At 40.6% G+C, this 19710-nt stretch overlaps 1 protein-coding gene across 6 annotated transcripts in view; it reads left to right on the top strand.

Annotated features, from left to right (window-relative positions):
* Positions 1 to 19710, top strand: part of APC (APC regulator of WNT signaling pathway) — a 99342-nt gene that overhangs the window by 14477 nt on the left and 65155 nt on the right. For 5 of the 6 annotated variants that reach the window (XM_063321456.1, XM_063321454.1, XM_063321457.1 and 2 more), the window contains exon 2: positions 18645 to 18797. In XM_063321456.1, coding sequence (XP_063177526.1) covers positions 18663 to 18797 — 135 coding nt within the window. In that variant the 5' untranslated portion in view covers positions 18645 to 18662. Of the gene's footprint in view, positions 1 to 7098; positions 7201 to 18644; positions 18798 to 19710 lie in introns of those variants that run through there. The other variant, XM_063321452.1, reaches the window with a different exon arrangement.

Genomic DNA, 19710 nt, shown 5'->3' with positions numbered 1-19710 from the left:
CAAACCAAACAAAGGGAAGACTGAAAGGAAGATTGTGAAGAAAAAGGTAAATATTCCATTGAAGTGATAGAGCTTCCATTTGTCAGAGTGGTGTGGAGTTCTGGGATGCTCCTGGGTTCACTATAAAGTGTATATAACTGTGTAGCATCCATTTTTTTAGCAGTGACTTCTGTCAGCCACAATGTAACATGAAACTGATCATCCATTTGCATGTGCAGTCATCGATTTGTCATGTGCAAATGTGAACACTGCATCTTCTTACGGCTGATGCTAAATATGAAGAACAAGCAAAATAGGGCTTTGTCTTGTAACTCAGGCCACTGTAAGTATTATAGGTATGTGCTCAGTTTCTTCAACTGGTCCTGACCCTTAATCAGTTTCTGAGCAGCTGATGGATATGCAGCCCTGGGTAAAAAGGTGCATCAGAGCCAAGAGCTATGTGACAGTTAAGGACGAAGTATTCGAAGACGGAGTGCTTTGATTACAAAAGATAGCACTGATGGAGACCAGGCAGATACAGAGCCTGTCACTCTCCAAGAAACATTGGAAAACATCAAATTTTTGATCTTTCTCTAAACATGTGATATTTTTTTACTCTATGGCCCAGTTGGGGAAAAGTGGAGATATCTGTAGTACTGAACAAAGTTGTCTAGGAAGAACTTTTCCTCTGAAAAAAAATTCGCCAGAGAATCCCTGAGGTACACTAGACAAGGGCTTTTACATGGAAGATGTTCAGCCTTCAAGACCGTTAACAAATCACTGAAATGGAATTAAAGATGGGTTAGAAGGTGCAATTACAGGTTTCCCAAAGTGCTGAATAAGCCCTTAGTTTGATGGAGGTTTGGAATGAGTGGGTAGGCACATGCACGAATCATTTGAGTAAACTAAGCTACACTTGAAAAAGTCAACTCTTTAGTTTATCTGGTCAATGTGAACTCACTTTCTGCAAATTAGAGACAAATAATAAGTTTTCTAGCTCACATCTTTAAAACCAGCTTTCCAGATTTCTGTAAAAGTCCACCTCTTTAGTGGGCTGAATGAGCACCATCCATTCCTATTTTCTGCCTTTTCAGCTTTTTTATCTTCCTTTTACGTTGTTGCAATGGAGATTTTTGGATAGGATTGTTTTTCCATTTAAAAACCAAAAATCTCTGTGAAAATCAGTGCACAATGTTAATATTGGGTAAGGTGAAGATATCTGCAGTTAGTTGGGGAAAGCAAGAGCTTATGTATGTATGTATTGAACTTCTCTGTTGCCTTTCACCTGAGGTACTGCCCAACATTGCTCTGACTTGCTGCCTCCTGATGTCCTACAAGTGAGGCCCAGATTAAGTAACAACTCAGTTTGTTGATATTTGAACAGAAATATTTCTGATAAAGACTTGTACTTTAAAGTCCCTTAGAAATGAGGCCTAGCAACTGTCGTGCTTTGCCATAGTGGAAAAGAAAGGTAAATAAAAGGAATGCTGAACATATAATATGCAGCTGGTTAGAAGAGAAAGAAAACACAAGGCACGGCTGAAGTAAGAAGTGGTAATTACAATACACAGATACAGTAAACTACCTAACAAGCCTGAAAGAGCTGCAGCAGAAGAAACAAAGTGATATGATACCAAGATACTGTGATGTTCTTAATTAGAGGATGAGGAAACCATAGGTAATGTGGCACAGAGTTATGTCAGGTGGGCTTTATTATGTAGCTGAGAGAGAAGAATGGGTAAATGGATGGTGAAGTTAACTGGAGTAATGGTTTGCTATGCAAACTCTTCGTTATTATTGTACTGTTTTTAGAACATTCATGACTAGTACTACAGATTTGGCCATGACTCCATACTGTGTCTAACAGATGTAAGTAAGGAAGCAGTCCTTCTCCTTGAATCTTCATTTCTTTAAGAAACCTGCATGCAGATGGAAAAACTTAGTGACAAGGAAGAAAGCATGAGTGAGAGATACTGCAGAGAGCACAGTACTTAAGGACAAAACTGAGGAATCGGCAAACAACAGAGAGCATTAGATAGTAAAGGATTTAAAGAGCAGGTGATACTTTCTTACTTTCTGTACCTCTGACTTTTTAATGAAATAATTAAACAGCATGCATTTTTCTACTTGGCTTATGTTATGTGACTTTCCAGTAGTTAATCAACCCCCATGAAAGACAGATAATTTCATTGCTTGTGGAAAAATCTTGTCAAGTTCAGGAACTTGGAGCACAGCTGTCTGGAAGAAGGAAAAAAAAAAAGGTGGAATTTTAGTACATTAGTATAACAGAAAATCCTGAAAGAACAACTTGATTTCAGGTTCTCTATTCTCAGTAGAAATTTCCTATTTATTTTTGTAGGACTGGTGTCAGAATTGAGTGCAACGTGTTCTGGATGATGCATTAGGAACAGTGGTGGAGTTCTCTTTTCTGTTCTTTATGCATCTGCATGAGAAAGGCGATCCCTTATTTTTTTTATCCTCAGGAAACCTCTTTTTCTGATGATCTTTCTAATGCTTGTAGTTGGAGGCCGTCTGTATGAGGAAATAATATGCAATATTTCTGAGAGAATCCTGATGGACAAAGTAGGGATACAGCTTTTCATGTTCAAAACACGGATATTAATGCTGATGGGAGCAGGTTATGAGTATTCCCAATGTGTGTATATACAAACTACCTTGATCCTAGTCACATGATAAGGACAAGGCTCAGAGGGAACAATACACAGTCTGTGTGTGGTAGGGAGAGACATGAAAGCAACTTCACCATTTTGAAGGAAATGAGAAGCAGAGAGCATGTTCAGCTTCATCGACTTCTAAAATAAAGTTGAAAAGCAGGAGACAATCTTTGGTTATAGCAGCTGCTAAAAGACTTTACCAAGTCCTGTGTTAAGATGAAATTTGCATCTATGTAAAACAGATGTGAAATGTTTTAGTTTATTTTGTTAATAAAATCTGTTTATACCACCTTTCTAAAAGACGCAGCCTGGTGTAAGTCAATGTGTAAAACTTACATTAGTAAGTGAAGTTCTGACAGCAAGTTCTCTTAAGTCAGCAACATTACGTTTCACTTTTGCGAGTAATACCAACCATAATGCCTGGCAACAGAGAGAGAATTTAACTCATTATCCAACCCACTTACTGCCCAGAGTCTTGGAGGTAGGTAGTACTCTGCACGTAACAGTGACTAATAATGAAATATCGATCACTTACTGCTGCAGAAGGTGAGGTTGTGAAGGCACAGAGAACTGTCCCATTTATGAGCCAGTTATCTAAAAACAGAAAACCTCTTGCATATTCTGTTGTAATAGTCTTGATTTTTTTATGGAGCAAATATTTTGGGGAATGTACTTCTTGTTTTTAAAAACATGTATCTTAAGCTGCTCAGCGATTCTATTTAGCAGGGTTATGACAGTTTTATGTGGTCTCAAACTGGATTTTTTAAATGCAGAAAGAAGTTGGGAAATACTTAGTGCATGGATTGCATAAAATATTCTATGAAAAGATTGCCAGTTCCTTTTCTGGAGCCAAATTCCCATTTGGCTGTTTGAGATTGCTGTGCTGGGTAGACTGCAGGGATCTTGTCCAAAAAAAGGGAAGTAATTGTATTTTGAATACTGAAACTGAGCTGATATTTTTCAATACTAAAATTTTGTGTCCCTGGGATTTGATAGCTTACATGCAGAGATTTCATTCTTTTAATAGATTTTAAAGGGGTTTTTTTGTGTGTGTAATATGGAGCAGGTATTGCTAGGTCTGTCTTGGTAATGGTATCTTTCAGTGAATGAAAAAGCCATCTTGTACCTTCTGCCAGATAGAAAATAAGTAACCAAAAATAAGCTTAGTCTAAATAAGACTTTTCTCTGTACAATTCCTTTCTGTGTTTTATTTTTTCCTGAGAGCCTGACCTTTTTTGTTGAAATACTGTTCCATTGGTATCAGTTCTATGAGCAGAATCCAGTACTGCACACAGAAAGCAGTTTTGAAAGAAAGTAAGGGTATGTGTCAAAGTACTATTCACCTGTTTGGCTGTATACCAATGTTTTCATACCACTGGAAGATACAGTGTGAGAAAGGTCATCTTACTACTAATAACATGCTTTTTATTAAACTGAATTTCACTTAATACTAGATTTTGCTTCAGAGGCAAGTGCATGTGACACAGACACAAAACATAAGCTACGATTTTTATGAAATCATAACAGACTGGGCATTACTATGAGCAAGGAAGGGAAAGCTTTCTGCTTCCCATTCAGCTGTCATTTTGGCAGAACGTATTAGAGAATTTGTGCTGCTGCTTATGCTCTGCTTGTTCCGTAAATAAATACAGGACTTCAGGCTGTAGAGCAGTGAATCTAACATTGCTGTTCAGCACTGAATTTACTCCACCTTAGGTGGTGTGTGATGACCAGGCTAAGAAAGGACTAACCAGTACAAGGACTAAAAAGAATCTTTTCACAGAGCGAGAACTATAGTTAGTTTTTCAGAGTTGCAGAAAATGCAGTATGATGTATGTAAACAAATGAAATACGTTATGTAGCCTTTGATAATCCCATTTTGGATTCTGGAAAATTAACTGTATTTCTCAAGCTTAGTTCTTCACTTAGAAGTATCCAATTTAGCTTTAAAGTATATAGGATTTCAGTTCCTCTGGCATTTTCCTTGGCATTGGTTCTCTGGTGGTGTTTTTGCACACTGGAAGTAGTCATTCCAGACTGTGGTGCACATGCAACTTCTGAACATGATTTAAAACCATTACTGGACCAACCTGATTGGTATCTAAGACACCACTCATATTGCAACAACTTGCCAACTGATAATGTAGGTGTTGAGCTATGTCTATACTTACTTGAGTATACACTTATGCTAATGTAAATAATTTTAGGATGGAGAGAGCTGCACAATAAGAACTGTGAACAGTTTGCTTTGCTTTTGCGAGGGGAGGAACAGTGGCGTTTATGAGTAAGATATAAAGATGGCCTTAGATCTAATGCCTAGCTAGGTTCTAAACTTTAAACCTCCGAAGAGTAATGTGATCATTTGTTACAGCTGAAGGAGTATGAAATCAGTCTCTGAAATGAAATTGAGTAGATCAAGAACCAGAGGGATGTCAACTATTGCTGTAATTAATAGAAGCTTTGTAGCAAAAAATCAGGTAGCCTGAAACACTTACCCTTGAGTAGCGGCCCACTTAGCTTTTATTTAAAATGGTTTACTGTGACAGCTTAAGTGACATGACCCCTATGGTTAGCCATACTGATGAAGTCAAAGAGGATTTTGTGTGATACTATGCTGAAAGTAGCAGATGACTTAATGTTACACATCTCCTTAATCATGAAGATATTTGATGAAAGGTTATCTGGTAAAGCACATCTTTCCTGAGTGTGGAGTATTGCCTTCTATGACTAGAAAAAAGAGCCGTGAGAAAAGAGCTGAAACTATAGTAGTATTTAAGTATCTGTGGTGCAATTACTCTCATGCGTACACAGGCCTGTAATGGCTTTAATTTCTTCTGGTCCCAACCACGAGGTATCACGAGCCCGCATGTTTCATACAAATCAAAGAAGTGATTATAGGAGGAATGAAACTTCCTCAGGCATGTAAGGTTACATGTTTTTAATGAGCTATCTATCCTTATGTCCACTTGTATAAGCATATAATTCCATAATTTATGTGAAGGGCCACAGGGAAGGGCATTCACTTGCTCTAGCTGAGAAACCGTTGCACTTTTCCAGATGTCTTCTCTAACACAGTGTTCTGTTGAGGTGGACTGCGCTGCCCATAGATTTATTCTTGAATACTTCTTCTAGAGAATTAAAAAGACTTAATATTGTGCTGTTTCTACATATCTGCCTCTTATATTATAGCTTGATTATTTTTTTAAACAACATCGCCATAGTACTTGTTACCTATATAACTTTTTTTTTTAAGTTAAAATACTGGCTGTGAACTCAAATGGCTGAAATACAGCTTACTTTCTGCTGTCTGCTGTATTCAGTAGTGTGCTGTTATGGGGTTTTAAGTCTTCTTAAATCCTTGTCCTGGGAGAGAGGTCAGTTTGGGGAAGAGATTCTGAAATAGTTTCATGAATTGATTTGTTTATTCATCTGTCTTATGGATTTTTTCTTCCAACCCATCACTAAACTGGTACTTACCATTCTGTTTGGTATAGCTTAAGTGTATACATATTTGATCTGTTATTAAACTACCAAGTAGTAGTGAAAACTTCATATCTGAAAAGCATGTGAAAACAGTATTTCACTGAACTGCAAGTAAGTCTGAGATATGAGATACCCTTGAAGGTTATGCATATTGTTGCCATTTTAATAGGCAGTGTCTCTATGTATTTCTTTAAAAACTAGATGACCTGTATTGGCATTAATTCTAGCGCACGCAGAACTTCCTTTCATTGCTGTATAAAAGCAAAGTATTTCGCTTTATATAAATGCAAAAGATGGGAGTCTCACATGGTGCTTAGTCCTCGTGTGGTTTGATGGGAAGGAGAAGGGCATGGTCATCGTGGTGACTGACGCCATGCGGCTGCCGGTGAGCTCATTTCTGCAGAGCGCCTTCAGTCCCTTGCCCATGGTGATGCTCCAGCATAGAGCAGCAGCATGGGGCTGCTTCTGCGCGAAGGTCCTGCCTGCCTTCTCGGGGGTTCACAACCCGCCGGGCGGCTGGCACGTCACCCTGCCTGCCTTAACAGAAAACCCTAATTCTCTATTTTACGTCATGGGTGCGCTGTAGGTGGTAACCCCGTGGTGTGCGCGGCTGGGGAGGGCCGCAGCCCTGTCCCGCGGCGAGGGACGGCAGCCCTGCAGGCAGCGGCGCTGCAGCTCGCCGTGCGTCCCTCCCGTTAGCCACCGGGCGGCGGCGTGCCCCGCTCCCCGCCTTGCCAGCCCCCGGCCCCGCCTGCCGCGCTTGGCTGCCGGAGGGCGCCGGTGGCGGTGCCGGTGGGGGTGCCGGTGGCGGTGGCCCGTCCGCCGGGGGCGGGGCGGGGTCGCAGCTGTTCGCTCGCGGGGGAGCCGGGGAGGGGGTGGGGGGGTGGAGGAGTGGGGGGCGGGCTCATCCTCCGGGTCGCGCCGCCCCATTGGCTGCGCCAGGCGGCACGTGACCGGCGGGGCAGTATTGGCCGCGGCGCTGGCGCAGCCGGTGGGCGCGGGCGGGGCCGGGCCGGGCCGGGCGCTGGCGGCGGGATGGAGGCGCGGCGGCCGCGGCCATGGGGTGAGTGCGGCGGCGGCGGCGGCTCCCCGGGGCCGCCCCGCACCCGGGCGGCGGGCGAGGAGGGGCGGCTCCCTGCGGCTGTGACAGGGAGGCGGCGGCGCTGCCGGTGTGGGAGAAGAAAGCGGCTTTTGTGGCTAAAAAAAGAAAAAAAAAAAAATCCAAAAAAACGGGGCTGCAGGCGCGGAGGGGAGAAAAGCCCCGCGGCCGCGGGGACGGGCGCGGCGTGGAGCCCCGGCGGGCGGGACCGAGCCCCAGCCCGCTCCGCCGGGCGAGGGGCACAAAGCCTTGGCGGAGCCCGGTGGCGGCCGTGCGGGAGGAGGTGCCCGCCGGTGGCACCGGCCCGGCTTTGTTAGTGGCGGGGGGTGCGGCGGTGCCGCCGCTGCCGCAGCGCGTCCCCTCGCCGGGAAGGGCGAGTGGCGGGGGGACGGGAGGAGGGAGGGAAGGAGGGAGGCCGGGCGGCGGCGAGCCGGGCCGGGAGCGCCTTCGGTGCGCCCGGGGATCCGCTGACTTCTTACAAATTTATTTAACATCACAAAGAGATGCCCGGGTCCGCGACTTAACCTGAATGCTGTGGGAAATCTTAATAAATTATGTATGAGGCAGTGGGTCCTTTCTTCCCCTTTGTCAGATACGCAGCTTTTATTCTAGTAATTAGGTCATTGCCAGCAGAACGCTCCTTGCTTTTGCAAAAATGTGCAGCGATTTTTGGAGGACGACGTGTGCTGCCAAATTATTTCACCCTATTCGTTGCTTGGGTCAAGGTTTAAAATTCTTCCCGTTGACTTACATGGAGGACCCCGGCTATGACCTGTAAGGAGCATTTTTCATTTGGTAGGGTTTTCTGCAAGGGATCGCTGCAGCCTGGTTTTGACTTGATTTGGATAGTCATATGCTGAAAGATGCCTTTTAAAGGCGTAGCAAGAAACATACAGCTTCTTAGTTTGCGTGGAAGTCTTTCCAGTAAATTACTGTGCATACATGAATAATACAATATAGATCAATTTCAGTTTTTAAATACCTCCGTGCTCTGCTGTTTGATCTGTTGAAAGAGCTCCTTACTGTTCTTTCTACGCTCTTTTCATTATTTAGTTAATTTTTCTGTTACTTCTAATGCAGGTAATAGATTTATGAATATTTTGTCAAAATTACAGTTCTTTGAAAATGCGTGTAAGCATATGTACTGAAAGTAGGTTGCTGGAACCAGACTCTTCTGTATTTTTCAGGAGACTCAAAGTAACTGTTAAAATTTTTTTTTTCCCCTTCTCAGTTCTGTTAAATACAATGATGCACAAAAAAGGTTTGATGAAGACAAGTCCAACTCACTGAGCTTAAATTTCTGCTTTTTAGTCAACATGTCCTCAAAACATTTTCTGTATATACGGTTGTTTTTAGAATCATAGATTTCCTGTCTGTCAGTGAGAGAGGCTTTGGATGATGTTAAATTTTAAAACATCAGCTGAAGACTTACCATTTGGAATAATTGGTTTCAAAAGGTAAATTGGTGATACTAGATGTTTCTCCTGTAACGTTTTGTATGTTCGTTACAGTTCCTTAAATATTAGAAGATACAATAGATGCAGAGGTGCTTTCACTACTTTTTTCTGAAAGGAAGGAGGGTGACAGAAGCACAGTGTGATTATGATGATTATTATGGTGATGCTTCTTCCTGTACCTTTTTAAGTCTTAAAAAGAATCAGTATTGCTTTGTGTAACAAGCGGAGTTGTTCCTGTAAGAAGCTGTAGTCACATTCTTAAAAATGGCAGCTTGAATAAAAGATCACTTTTAAATATAATGCTGTGAATTATTTACAAGCGTGGACTTTCCTAAACATCGTCCCTCAAATGCTATCATGATACTTGCCAAAACATTTGTCTAGAATATTCAGTTATGATAAATGTTCTGATGTGTGTTGTCATAGTGCACTGTTAGTATATCATCAGCATGGAGTAATACAGCATAAATTGGAAATGCGCATGGGTTACTTTGGTCTCTAAATTCTTAGTTAGATATCAATATGTGTCTTAATTCAGGTGGTAATATGTTTATGTTGATGAAATGTGATTAATTTATTTCTTCATCAATGTAATGAAACCCTATTTAAAATAGGCTATACTACTAATGACACGCTGTGACCGTACGTTACTGTCAGTGAAGGACAAATCTCCACTGGTGGTTTTCCAAAATTCGTGCGGGACCTGTGTGAACAGATGCTGCAAGACAAGTGGTCTACTGTTCCATAAAAGTGCTGAAGGGAACCCTGAAGATGACCCTGATAGGTCACCCAGTATGGGGAAATATTTCTTAATTATAAAATAGTAATTTTTCTTTTTTTTTTTAAATTAAAGCTGATTTATTTAATGTTTGGGGTTTGGGGTTTAATTTGTGTTTTCAGTTAAAATAGGAAAATGAAGACCTGTTTCAGACTCTTTAATAGCTTAAACTTTTCTAGAATTGAATCCCTGAAAGATTATGTGAAATATGAAAGTAAACAGGAACAAGTCATAAGCAGTGAGGGCATACACAATTAGCGACGAATAGCAAAGATGATCATCATGAAGAATGAGTGTTCAGGCTTGTGAATCATCCCTGGTCCAATATAAGTTATGATTCAAATGATGTCTGGACTACTTTGTGTTCAATATAGTATTTAAATGCAAATCATGTTTCGTATTTTCACAGTCGTATTCTGAATGCAGCATGACTAACCAGCTAAGGAACTTCCCAACCCAGAATTATAAAGGAAGAAGTGGGGCTTTTTTCTTGGCAGTGTAATAAAAGCTGAACTTGACTGTTCATAGCCTGAAATATATGACTTATGGATTTCAGTTTTTTTGTATTAATAGGAATGTGTTTTTGATTGTTAGCATTCTTTAGAACATGGGGTCATTTCTGTTTGTCACACACACATGCTTGACCCCCATCATACGTGACCTGTAATGAGGAAGGCAGCCCAAGACTTCAGACCATCATCTTCTCTTTCCTTCTCCTCCTGGTCTTTTAAGGAATGCGGAGAACATGGATCACTTCTTGTTTCAAACCTTCATCAGCCAAGTTATGTTTTGATTAGGAACAACAGATGATGCGTCTGCTTATGGGTGATGAATACAGGCCAAGTATTGAACTTACGGAGGTATCCCAAAATATAACAGTGGATTGAAAGCTCTTGCCAATTTATGAATTCATTTATGTAAGAACAAAACCAAAAAACCTCTCTACCATACCTCCCCCCCCCCCCCCCCCCAGTCGAAAGGATTTAGGAAGCTCAGGTATAGGAACACTTCAGTGTTTTAGTCAGCTGTCCACAAGGATAACCATCATGCAGGAAGTGGATAGAAAAACTAAGAAGAAAATCCTCTCGATGCAGCTGATGTTTAGAGAAAATCATGTGGCTTCCTTTTAAAGGGACTAACCTGTTCACACGTTTTATTAGGATAACCGGTAACAGTAATGGCTTTTCATCTGGCCCTTGTTTTTTTTCTACACAGATGAAATACCCAGGAATTCAGAGGGTACCTAATCTAGAGATTACCATTTGGTGTAATTTGTTGTGAATTTTTTTGAATGTCCGCTTTTGCAAATTTATTAAAAGGAGTAGCGTTATGTGATTTGCAGTTCACTTTCTCATGTCAAAGCCCTTGTTGCTAAAACAAGCTGATGGAGAACGGTTTTCTGTGATGGCTGTTTTCTGCTCCTTCCTGCATCTCTCTGATGACCCGAGCGTGCTAATGCCGACCAAATGGGAACATGAACAGAAGGTACCAGATCTGCTGTTCCACTCACAGGCAATTCTCATTCAGTATAGAATGACTATTTTCTTAATTCTCTTTAACCAACCACACCCAAAGCTTTATAGGACTTTCAGACTCCTCGTTGTATTTGTGTGCCCACATAGCCCAGATGAGGAAAAAACAAACAAAACAGGCTGCTTTCTAGCTGCTACTGACTAGAAGTTTTGGGGTTCGTTCTTAAATGCAGGTCGGGATAGGAGGATTAAATATGCTGGCAACAAAAGCCATTTTAATAAAGCATAGGCATATCACTAGGTGGAAATAGCATAGGTCAGTGTGATGCTGCGGAAGGCAGAAATATAATTTTTCTTCTCTGTCTGGAAAGAATCAGTATAACAGGCTTTTACGATCTCGGGTCGATGGCGTATTTTTCAGTGAGTAGGAAAGGAGTGTATTAAACAATGCCTATGAAGGATAAACATTTTTAAATCGGCAAGCCTGGAAAGCTTGCCCCAAACTGAAGTGGGTAAGACAGTCCCTGGCCTACTGATACTCACTTTTGGTAAGTTCCTAAACACAGCACTTGGAGTGCTGCTATTTTACCAGAGTCGAAAAAGGACAAGCAGAAGGATATTTACATATAAACCATTAAACCTGAAGACAAGCTTCAAACAAAATAATGGAAAGTATGATGCGGGATTCAGTCAACAGAGAAATTGAATTAATGCAAATTGACATGGGTTGGTACGTTCAAAATAAGAAAGGCCAAAAAAACCCCTCGCTTTATTCTCATGAGTGTACTGATAAAGGTAGCTGTATGAAAATGGTCCATTTAAGGCTGACGTTAGTCAGTGGGGCTGGCTTACCTTAGAGCAGCTGTGATGGATTTTTGTCCCCTGTCTGTCAACCTTGCCCCTCTTTTGGAAATAGCCGTGTTAACAGCTGCCACACCATTGTGGTTAATGGCCCAGCCTAGTAAAACCAGCACCTATTTCAGATTACCTTGGTAGTCATGCAGTAATCTGCAGTGGTTGAGGCAGCTGCCGCTTGAGCAGCTGAGCCCTTGCCTCCTCCCTGGGTGGGAACCTTGCGGAGATGGGTAGGGAGGACAGCTGGGGGCAGGCACAGGGGCAGTCCGCCCTGCCCGAGCACTGACCCCTTCCAAGTCAGAACCCCTAGACCTACTGCTGCAAAAAAACCCCTGTTTTTAAATGTATTTAAGCTAAACTAATTGGAAAAATCTCATGACGGTATGACTGTTTTTCTCCCTGAATTCAGTGTGTTATGCCCTTGAGACAACAATTCCCCATTAGTCACATGGGAATGAATTGACAGAATGGTAAAGAATAATAAGGACAAGGTATTGGGCTCAACACTAAAGAGTTGGGTAAAATTTGTGCATGTAGAAAGAAATCAGAGTTGATGGTCCTTTCCAGCCTCAGTAGTCTAGATATTCATAACCAATTCTAGAATTATATTTTAGATAATATAATCTAGATATTGATGAAGATTAGATTCAACGATTACAAGTTGTTATATTAAGAAGATAAACTCCATTGTGAAAAATCTTCAGTTACAGAGTGCAGGAGCGCATCTGCTTACTGGTGGTGGTGGTAGAATGCTAAATTCTGTTTGATTATTGGAGAGTTGAACATCTGATTTACTACTGTCAATGAAGTTTGTAATCCAAAATCAATTACATGAACAGGGGCATTAATTGACATTGGTGTTTTTTGGATTGAGCCTTATTGAAGAAACTAGTTTTGCCTTTTCTTCACTGAGTTTGATGTCTGAAGTAGCCGTACAACTTATTTGCTAACAAAACTCCAAAATAATAATCACCCTCAGGCAGTTAATGTGGGTGACAGAATAGTTATTCCATTGAAGAGTTCTAAAAATGAAACAAATAGGTTGTAGTTATCTAAAAACGTTATCTAGCTTTACATATAGACAGTGCCAGGTCTCTGTTGTTGAAAAAACATATGGTTTTATATCTTAGATTATTCTTAGCCTCTGTTCTGAAAAGACTAAGACTAATTTGTTCAAAAAAAGTTGTTTCTTAAAAATAGGATGCTCTAGTAACAATGATGGCTTTTATGGGTGAAAAGAAGATAGTAATGGAAGCCTGAAATATTTTCATAAGAAGATTTAATTAATATATTGCAAATTGTTGGAGTTCTTAAGTAGGACCTCTTTAGGGCATGTTGGGTATGTATGCTTATTGATTTAAAAGAAAAAGGCTCTGATAAATAAAAAAAATTGAGTTTTCAGAGAAGATTGCAGTTTTTTTCCTTTTTTCTTTTGGGATTTGAGATAAAAAAGAGTGCATCTAAATTCCTGATTTCTCGGCAGTTGTTACTGGTATAGTTCTGTTAATGTACAAAAATGCATATCTAAATCTTAACAGTATGTTTGCATAAATTTAGGCTTCTCATTAATTTTGATTTTAGTGTGTAAAGGAGTTATATCCAGCTTGAAATTCTTCTTTGATGTGTATATTCATGCAAAGTGCTGATTCAGTAAAGCGTGAAATTTCTTGTTGTCATTTCACCTTACTTTGATAGGAGATGGAGAAGAAACCTCTTAATGATGAGAAATATGGGTCAGAGAAGTAGGAGACCTACCTTTTGGGCACTTCTTATAATGAGGGAATTAAATTTCAAAGTTTCTGTATTCCAAGAGGGTTATTTCTTGGAGTAAATCTCAAGAAAGGGGTATCGCCATTCCTCCCTTTGAATGGTGACCGCTCTGCGAAAAGGAAACGCAGTTAGAGTGAAAAAGGGAGCTTGACTGAAGCACTGTAGTGAACTTTACAAAGGTGGGTTCTGTTGCATGCATCATGCGTTTTCCCTGGGACTGGGTAAAATGTGAAATGGGTGTTGGAGGCCAGAGCTGTTCCTCTTCCCTTCCTCTCCAGTCCCCCCCACTCTAGTGGTTTCATACAGAAGAGGTGGGGAGAAGAGTCATTTATTCTAGATTCAACCAATTCTGGCCCTGGTAATCTTGAATATGTTTGTGTGTGTATGTGTGGTGGTACGGCTTCAGGCTACTGGGACGTGTAAACTTTTCCATGCTTTCCTTTTGACTGGTTACTGGTTACTTCTGCTGTGAAGTAATCGTGAGGTGATACGCGGCTGTGAACAATGTCTGGCCAAGAGAGGGTCTAGAGTTTGTCTCCTTCCCCAAGGCAAGTGTTCTGCCCACTGAGAAATTACAAGAAGGGGGTACATCGATACAATCAGTTTCTATTGACGCCACTAATTCTATGTTTAAAAAAATTTTTAAGTAATTTTTTTGTACTCAAATAATTTGGAGCGTAAATCCAAGGATTAGTTTTGGGACCCGAACTCTGATCTGATGTGTCTAGTTTGAGGCTATTGGTAAAAAACTGTTTGCAGAAGAGAGGCAGATTTTAATTTTTAAGGTGTTAGCTCAATATACGTAGAACAGCTTGTGTGTAATGGAGCCTTGCGATTTCACTCTACAAGCTAAGTGCCTGGGAGGTGTCACGGTGTTCAGTGTCAGGAAGCCTAAGCTGCTTTGTGGTCATGCATTACCTGTGTCTGTTTCCCCCATTTTAAAGTTCAATAATGCTGTCCTTTGTGAAATGCTTTGGCATTTTATTATTTCAGGAGAAAAAGATACAAATATCTTGGACATAATGAAAATAAATACAGTATTCTTCTGTATTGAAGTTTAGGAATATGGTATTGGATTTCTGAAGCCCTAAGTCCAGTTCCTTCCTGTGCGGTGAGCTAGGCAAGGATGTTGCTGAATTTACAACTTCTAATGGATGCTGCAAGCCTGTGTTGATAAATGACCAATTTATACCCATTTGTTCGGTGTCAGTATTGTGTTTTAACATAAATATTGTTCTCTCTCTTGAGTGTTTTCCCCTCCCTAATAACAAAGTGTATCTGTGTTGTTCCAGCCTTTGTTGCTGAGGCAGCAAAAGCTTGCTCGTCAAGCCTCTTCTCGTATGAGAGACCCTCTAGTCCCCTGATCACTTAGTATCTTTCTCTGCGCCCACGTATGTTCACTTTTCTTACTCGAGTCTTTATAAAATGACTTGATAATTCCGGCGATGGTGTTTCCTTTCTTTGTGCCGGTCTGGTGTTGGCAGTGCCGGGGGGCCCTGCAGTTGCTTCTCACCACTCGCTGCTTCCAGGTGGCGAGATTCCTACACGAGTGACCTTACGTTGTCATACTCATTTAATTCCACCCTGTTTCTACTGCTGCATTTCTCAGTCCGTCGAACTCCTCGTGTATGGCACGTAGTCCTCTGGCCTTGTGAACCCTCTTGAATTTATGGGAGGAAGTTTTGATGCCACTTCTTGTGCCAAGGTCAATAATGAAACATTTAAAAATACCTGTCACAGACTACTTTTGGGGGAACTTTGCTAACAGCCAGCCTCCATCCCAGCAATTTGGCTTGCAGCACTGCCCGGTGTCATCTTGTCTTTGAGCTGCTCCTTACCACGTACAGTTTTCCTGCTGATCTCTGTTACAGCCGTGGCTGGTTATGTGGCACCGTGTCAAACACCTTGGTGCAGCTGGGGTTGGTGAGACCCATTATTTCTAAAAAGTACTATACTTTTTTATTATATTTACTAAAAAGTGCTTTACTTTGACTTAAATAGTAGTCCTTCCTTCACAGGCAGGAAAAAGGAGAATTATCTTGGAGGGCCAGGGATGTAGGTATGCATCTGCGTTCCCCCAAGAAGTCCAGAAGCCTCAGCCGGTGGCGTGGCAGCATTGCTAGTAGAAGCAGATGCTTAGGTGGCTCACAGCGTATTGCTAACGTGAGACTGGCTGCCTTCGGTCCGGTTTTCAGTGCGGATGTACTGACTGCAAGCACACTTTGACCAAACCTCGCCATGCTCCCAAGGTAGGATGTAGGGTTTGTTTTTTTTTTTTTCTTAACCCCCCCCTAAGAGGTTCTCTTTAAAATTGTTGCCAAATTCTGAGGTGTCGATGTGAATGCCCTGGTAGCGGAGAGCAGCTGCCAGGCATTGCTGCGATTCCGGCCGGTGGCTCCGCGGCTGGCAGAGCTGCAGTCAGGCAGCCCCGCTCCTCCGGATGCCAAACCGGCAGGAGTGAGTTTCTGCCTGGGGTGGTGTCGCTTATTGCCCATTTGGGCATCTGTTTAACATAAAAATGAAGATGTTTTGGATTACCCAGCTTGTGGTAATCAGCTAACTCAAATGTTGTTTTTTTTATCTGAAAATCCACAGAGTAAAGTTTTGACATTTGAATAAACCGGGAAGCGACTCCTAGTGTGAGGCAGAATGCTGTCTCTTAGCGGTGGTGTCCTACTTCCATGTTATGAAAATGAAATACACAAAGGAAAGCTTAGGAACTTAGATCAGGAGGGAGGGAAGTCAAACCAAACCTCCCCTTCAGAAAATGGATCCTTACTCATTTAACATAAGCACACTTCAGCTTATTTTGCATTTGAAATATCAGAGCTGTGCAGTTGCTGTCTTTCTACTGTAGCTCCTCCCCCTTGTTCAGTTTTCTCCATTTTCTTTGTTGTGTGTATGCATCTTGTTAATGTGGCTAATTGTTTTTCGTTCCAAATCTGCGCATGAGAATTCCTGAGTGTGGACAGAAAATGGGAAACCTTTATTACTTTTTTTTATCACTACCTGTTCTTTCATACTGATCGTTAATTAAAATGATGGGATAAAAAGAGATTCTAGCTAGAATCAAAATGCATGTCAAATACATGGCACGCATTAGTTTCTGTAAATTAGAAGTAAATTAATAAATGTGTGGTATACTTGTTGAAACAAACAGATTCTACCAATATTACAACACAATACTAATTTGTGACAGATAATGTAAAATTGTTTTCACTTCCGTCTGCCTTTCCTTGGGCTTGTGTGGAATTGTCCATGTAGTGCATGTTCTGAAAAGAAATGTGAACTACAGCTGTTAGTTTTATTAATAAGAATAGAAGCGGTTACTTTCTAAAAAAAATCCAGCCATACATGAAATGGAACAGAAGCAGTCTGCCCTTTTTGATCTTTTTGTTTTGTTTTGTTTTGTTACAACTCTCTGTGACAGCTCTCCACCTTTTAGGTGAAGCAGCCCAGTGATGAAAGCACAGAACTCACAGAACAGAGCAGCTGATTCAGATTGCCTTAATTTCTCTAAAAATGAGGTCTCCAGTAAAGCATGACCAAATTTTGAAACAGAAACTTGTTAGGGATTTTTTGTCTTCAGCTTATTGGTAACATCATGGAAATCATAATTCCGTAAGTGGCAGGCTGCTTCCTTCTCCTGTCTTTGATGATGACAGGTGCTTAGGCCATGCAGACTTGCTTCTTGAAAAGGAAATAAGCTAGCCGTGTCAAATGCACTACAGCTTTTGTTATTGTTCCTGTCTTCAATGGTGTATTTTCTTTACATTTTGTTGAGTTTAAATGTAGAAAGATTGAACACAGTTCTCAAAATTTGTATTGGGGAACTAAAACCTTTTTGAATAATTTTTCCTATTTTTTAGTGGGATGGATAGTTTAATTAAGATTTGGAAGAGCAAAGTTGATTACATAAGGAGTTACACAAGCAGTAAGGTCAAAGGCCTAGTGAGAGGATACACAGAAAGTGCTAAATAAGAGCTTTTAATTGTTTCATCTTTTCCAAAGTGCTGCAGTAAAGGTGAAAGGGAATGTTGGCCCATAAGTAAGTTGTTTTTTTTTTTTTTTCTTCCCTTTGAGTTACAGGCCGCATACTTAGGAAATTCCCGCAATGACTTTGGAAGGGTAACTTGTACACATATGAAGTGCTAGGCTTCCTTATATTCCCTTGAATGGCTGATGAATAGCAAATTCATAGCTTCAACTGTAAACAGCTTCAAACACGGTTAGCCGTGTTTTAGTTAACTCACGTTGCTAGATGAACAACTGATGATTTTTGGTTTGGAAAGTGGGAAACAAGTTGAATTTCTTAATTTAAATTGGACTATTTGTTTCTTTCTCCATTGTAATACCTGAACAATTGTGATGGCATTCGAGGACTGTGTTATATTACCCAAAATAATATGGGATATCTAGATATCAAGAATAGCCTTTTATCTTTTTATTTTACCATGCAATATGACCTTTCTTGTGTTGAAATTTTTAATCTTTATGCCTGGGAGGGTATTCTTACAAAACGCTTGATTACTACTACATTTGATGTTGCCTTTTAAAAGTCCTCAGTATTTACTGTTTGCCTTTCATACAACATTTCCTTCAGTTTGTGCTCTTCCTAGGAATTTTGAACATCTGTGACTATCTTTTGTTTCATAAAATATGTAGGCAGTCAGCATCTTTTAGGTATGGTTGACAGTGCTTGTTATCTATCCAAAAATGGTTAAATATAGTCTATTATCTGCATAGTTTCTCAATGTTAGAATTGAAATGCTGAAGTAAGGATGCTTTTTCTGATGCTATGATTTTCTTTCATGTATTTTGTCTTACCCTAATACCTAATGCAATTGTTAATGAATTTCTTCCCTTTGCTTAATCATGTGTATCAAATGGAAGCCCACCAAAAAAAGTCTTTGAACTGACGTTAGTTCTAGGCATTAATAGTTTGGTGTAATGGATTTAAATTAGATGTTTAAAAAGTTGAATGGTAAATGGGAAGGACAGAGAGATAATTTTATGGTTAGACAATTTTTTTTTTCTAAAATGTTTAAATTTAATGTTTTCTCTTACTTTTTTTAGGGCTGAGGGTAGCCCAGGATGGCCGCAGCTTCATATGATCAGTTGTTGAAGCAAGTTGAGGCATTAAAGATGGAGAACTCCAATCTTCGGCAAGAGCTAGAGGATAACTCAAATCACCTAACAAAACTGGAAACCGAGGCATCTAATATGAAGGTATTGCAAGCTCTATGCCTGTGCTCATCAGTGTTTCTTTTACTGCCTTTTGTGTCGTGGACTGGTAGTTGCTTAACAAGTTTTGTGTGCTTTTAGATTCCCACAGAAGTCCTTTTGCAGGCTGTGTAAGGGAAAACTATCAAATCTACTTAGTGAAGAATTTTTTTTTATTATTCTTTTTTAAATTTTGAAAATGGAAATATTTCAAAACAGTTTTTTAGAAACAGTGTCCATTTTTCATAGCTTCTCTTTCTGGTGTGTCATGATAAGCACTACTATGTTAGCACTGCTGTACTTAGCAGCAGGAAGACCAGTCTGCTGACGTAGTTTGACAAAGCAAGTATTGTTCAGCTTTTGAAAACATGGGAGAGACTGGAGGTTTTCAGTGTTTTAAGGTAAGTTTAAAAATTTTGGGGTTTACTACAGTTACAATGTTTAACCTCCCCAAAGGAAAAGTGAATTTTAAAATCAGACCACAAGTTCTCCAGCCTCTCCCAAAGCCTGAATTCATACTTAATAATTTCACCCAGATCTGTCCATCTGGTGTTTATTGGCTAGGTGTAGGCCTTCAGAGCCACCTGTCCAAGGGGAAACACTAGGCTCAGCTGGAATTTAGATGGATTTTGATCAGTAGGAAGGTACGTACACAGCTGCATTCTTGTGATCTGTGACACTGAACAACACAGAATTTCACAAGCATTATAGCTGCATTACTGTGGTGTTCTTTCTAAGCTGACAAATCCTGCGTTTTTTTGCTAACAGCCAGCAAAATCAGGCTGCTTTTGGTACCTTAGATAATGCGGCTCAGAAATCGGTGGTCTCTGTAAGTACTCCTGTACAGGGTAGGCGTATTCTAAATACTAAACAACATTTGTATGCCCATCTCCTTGCTTTCCGATCTTCATATCACAGA

Source organism: Chroicocephalus ridibundus, chromosome Z (genome assembly GCF_963924245.1).
Source record: "Chroicocephalus ridibundus chromosome Z, bChrRid1.1, whole genome shotgun sequence".
NCBI classification, from domain to species: Eukaryota; Metazoa; Chordata; class Aves; order Charadriiformes; family Laridae; genus Chroicocephalus; species Chroicocephalus ridibundus.
The sequence above is the reverse complement of the archived record's forward strand: the minus strand, read 5'-3'. Positions and strand labels throughout refer to the sequence as shown.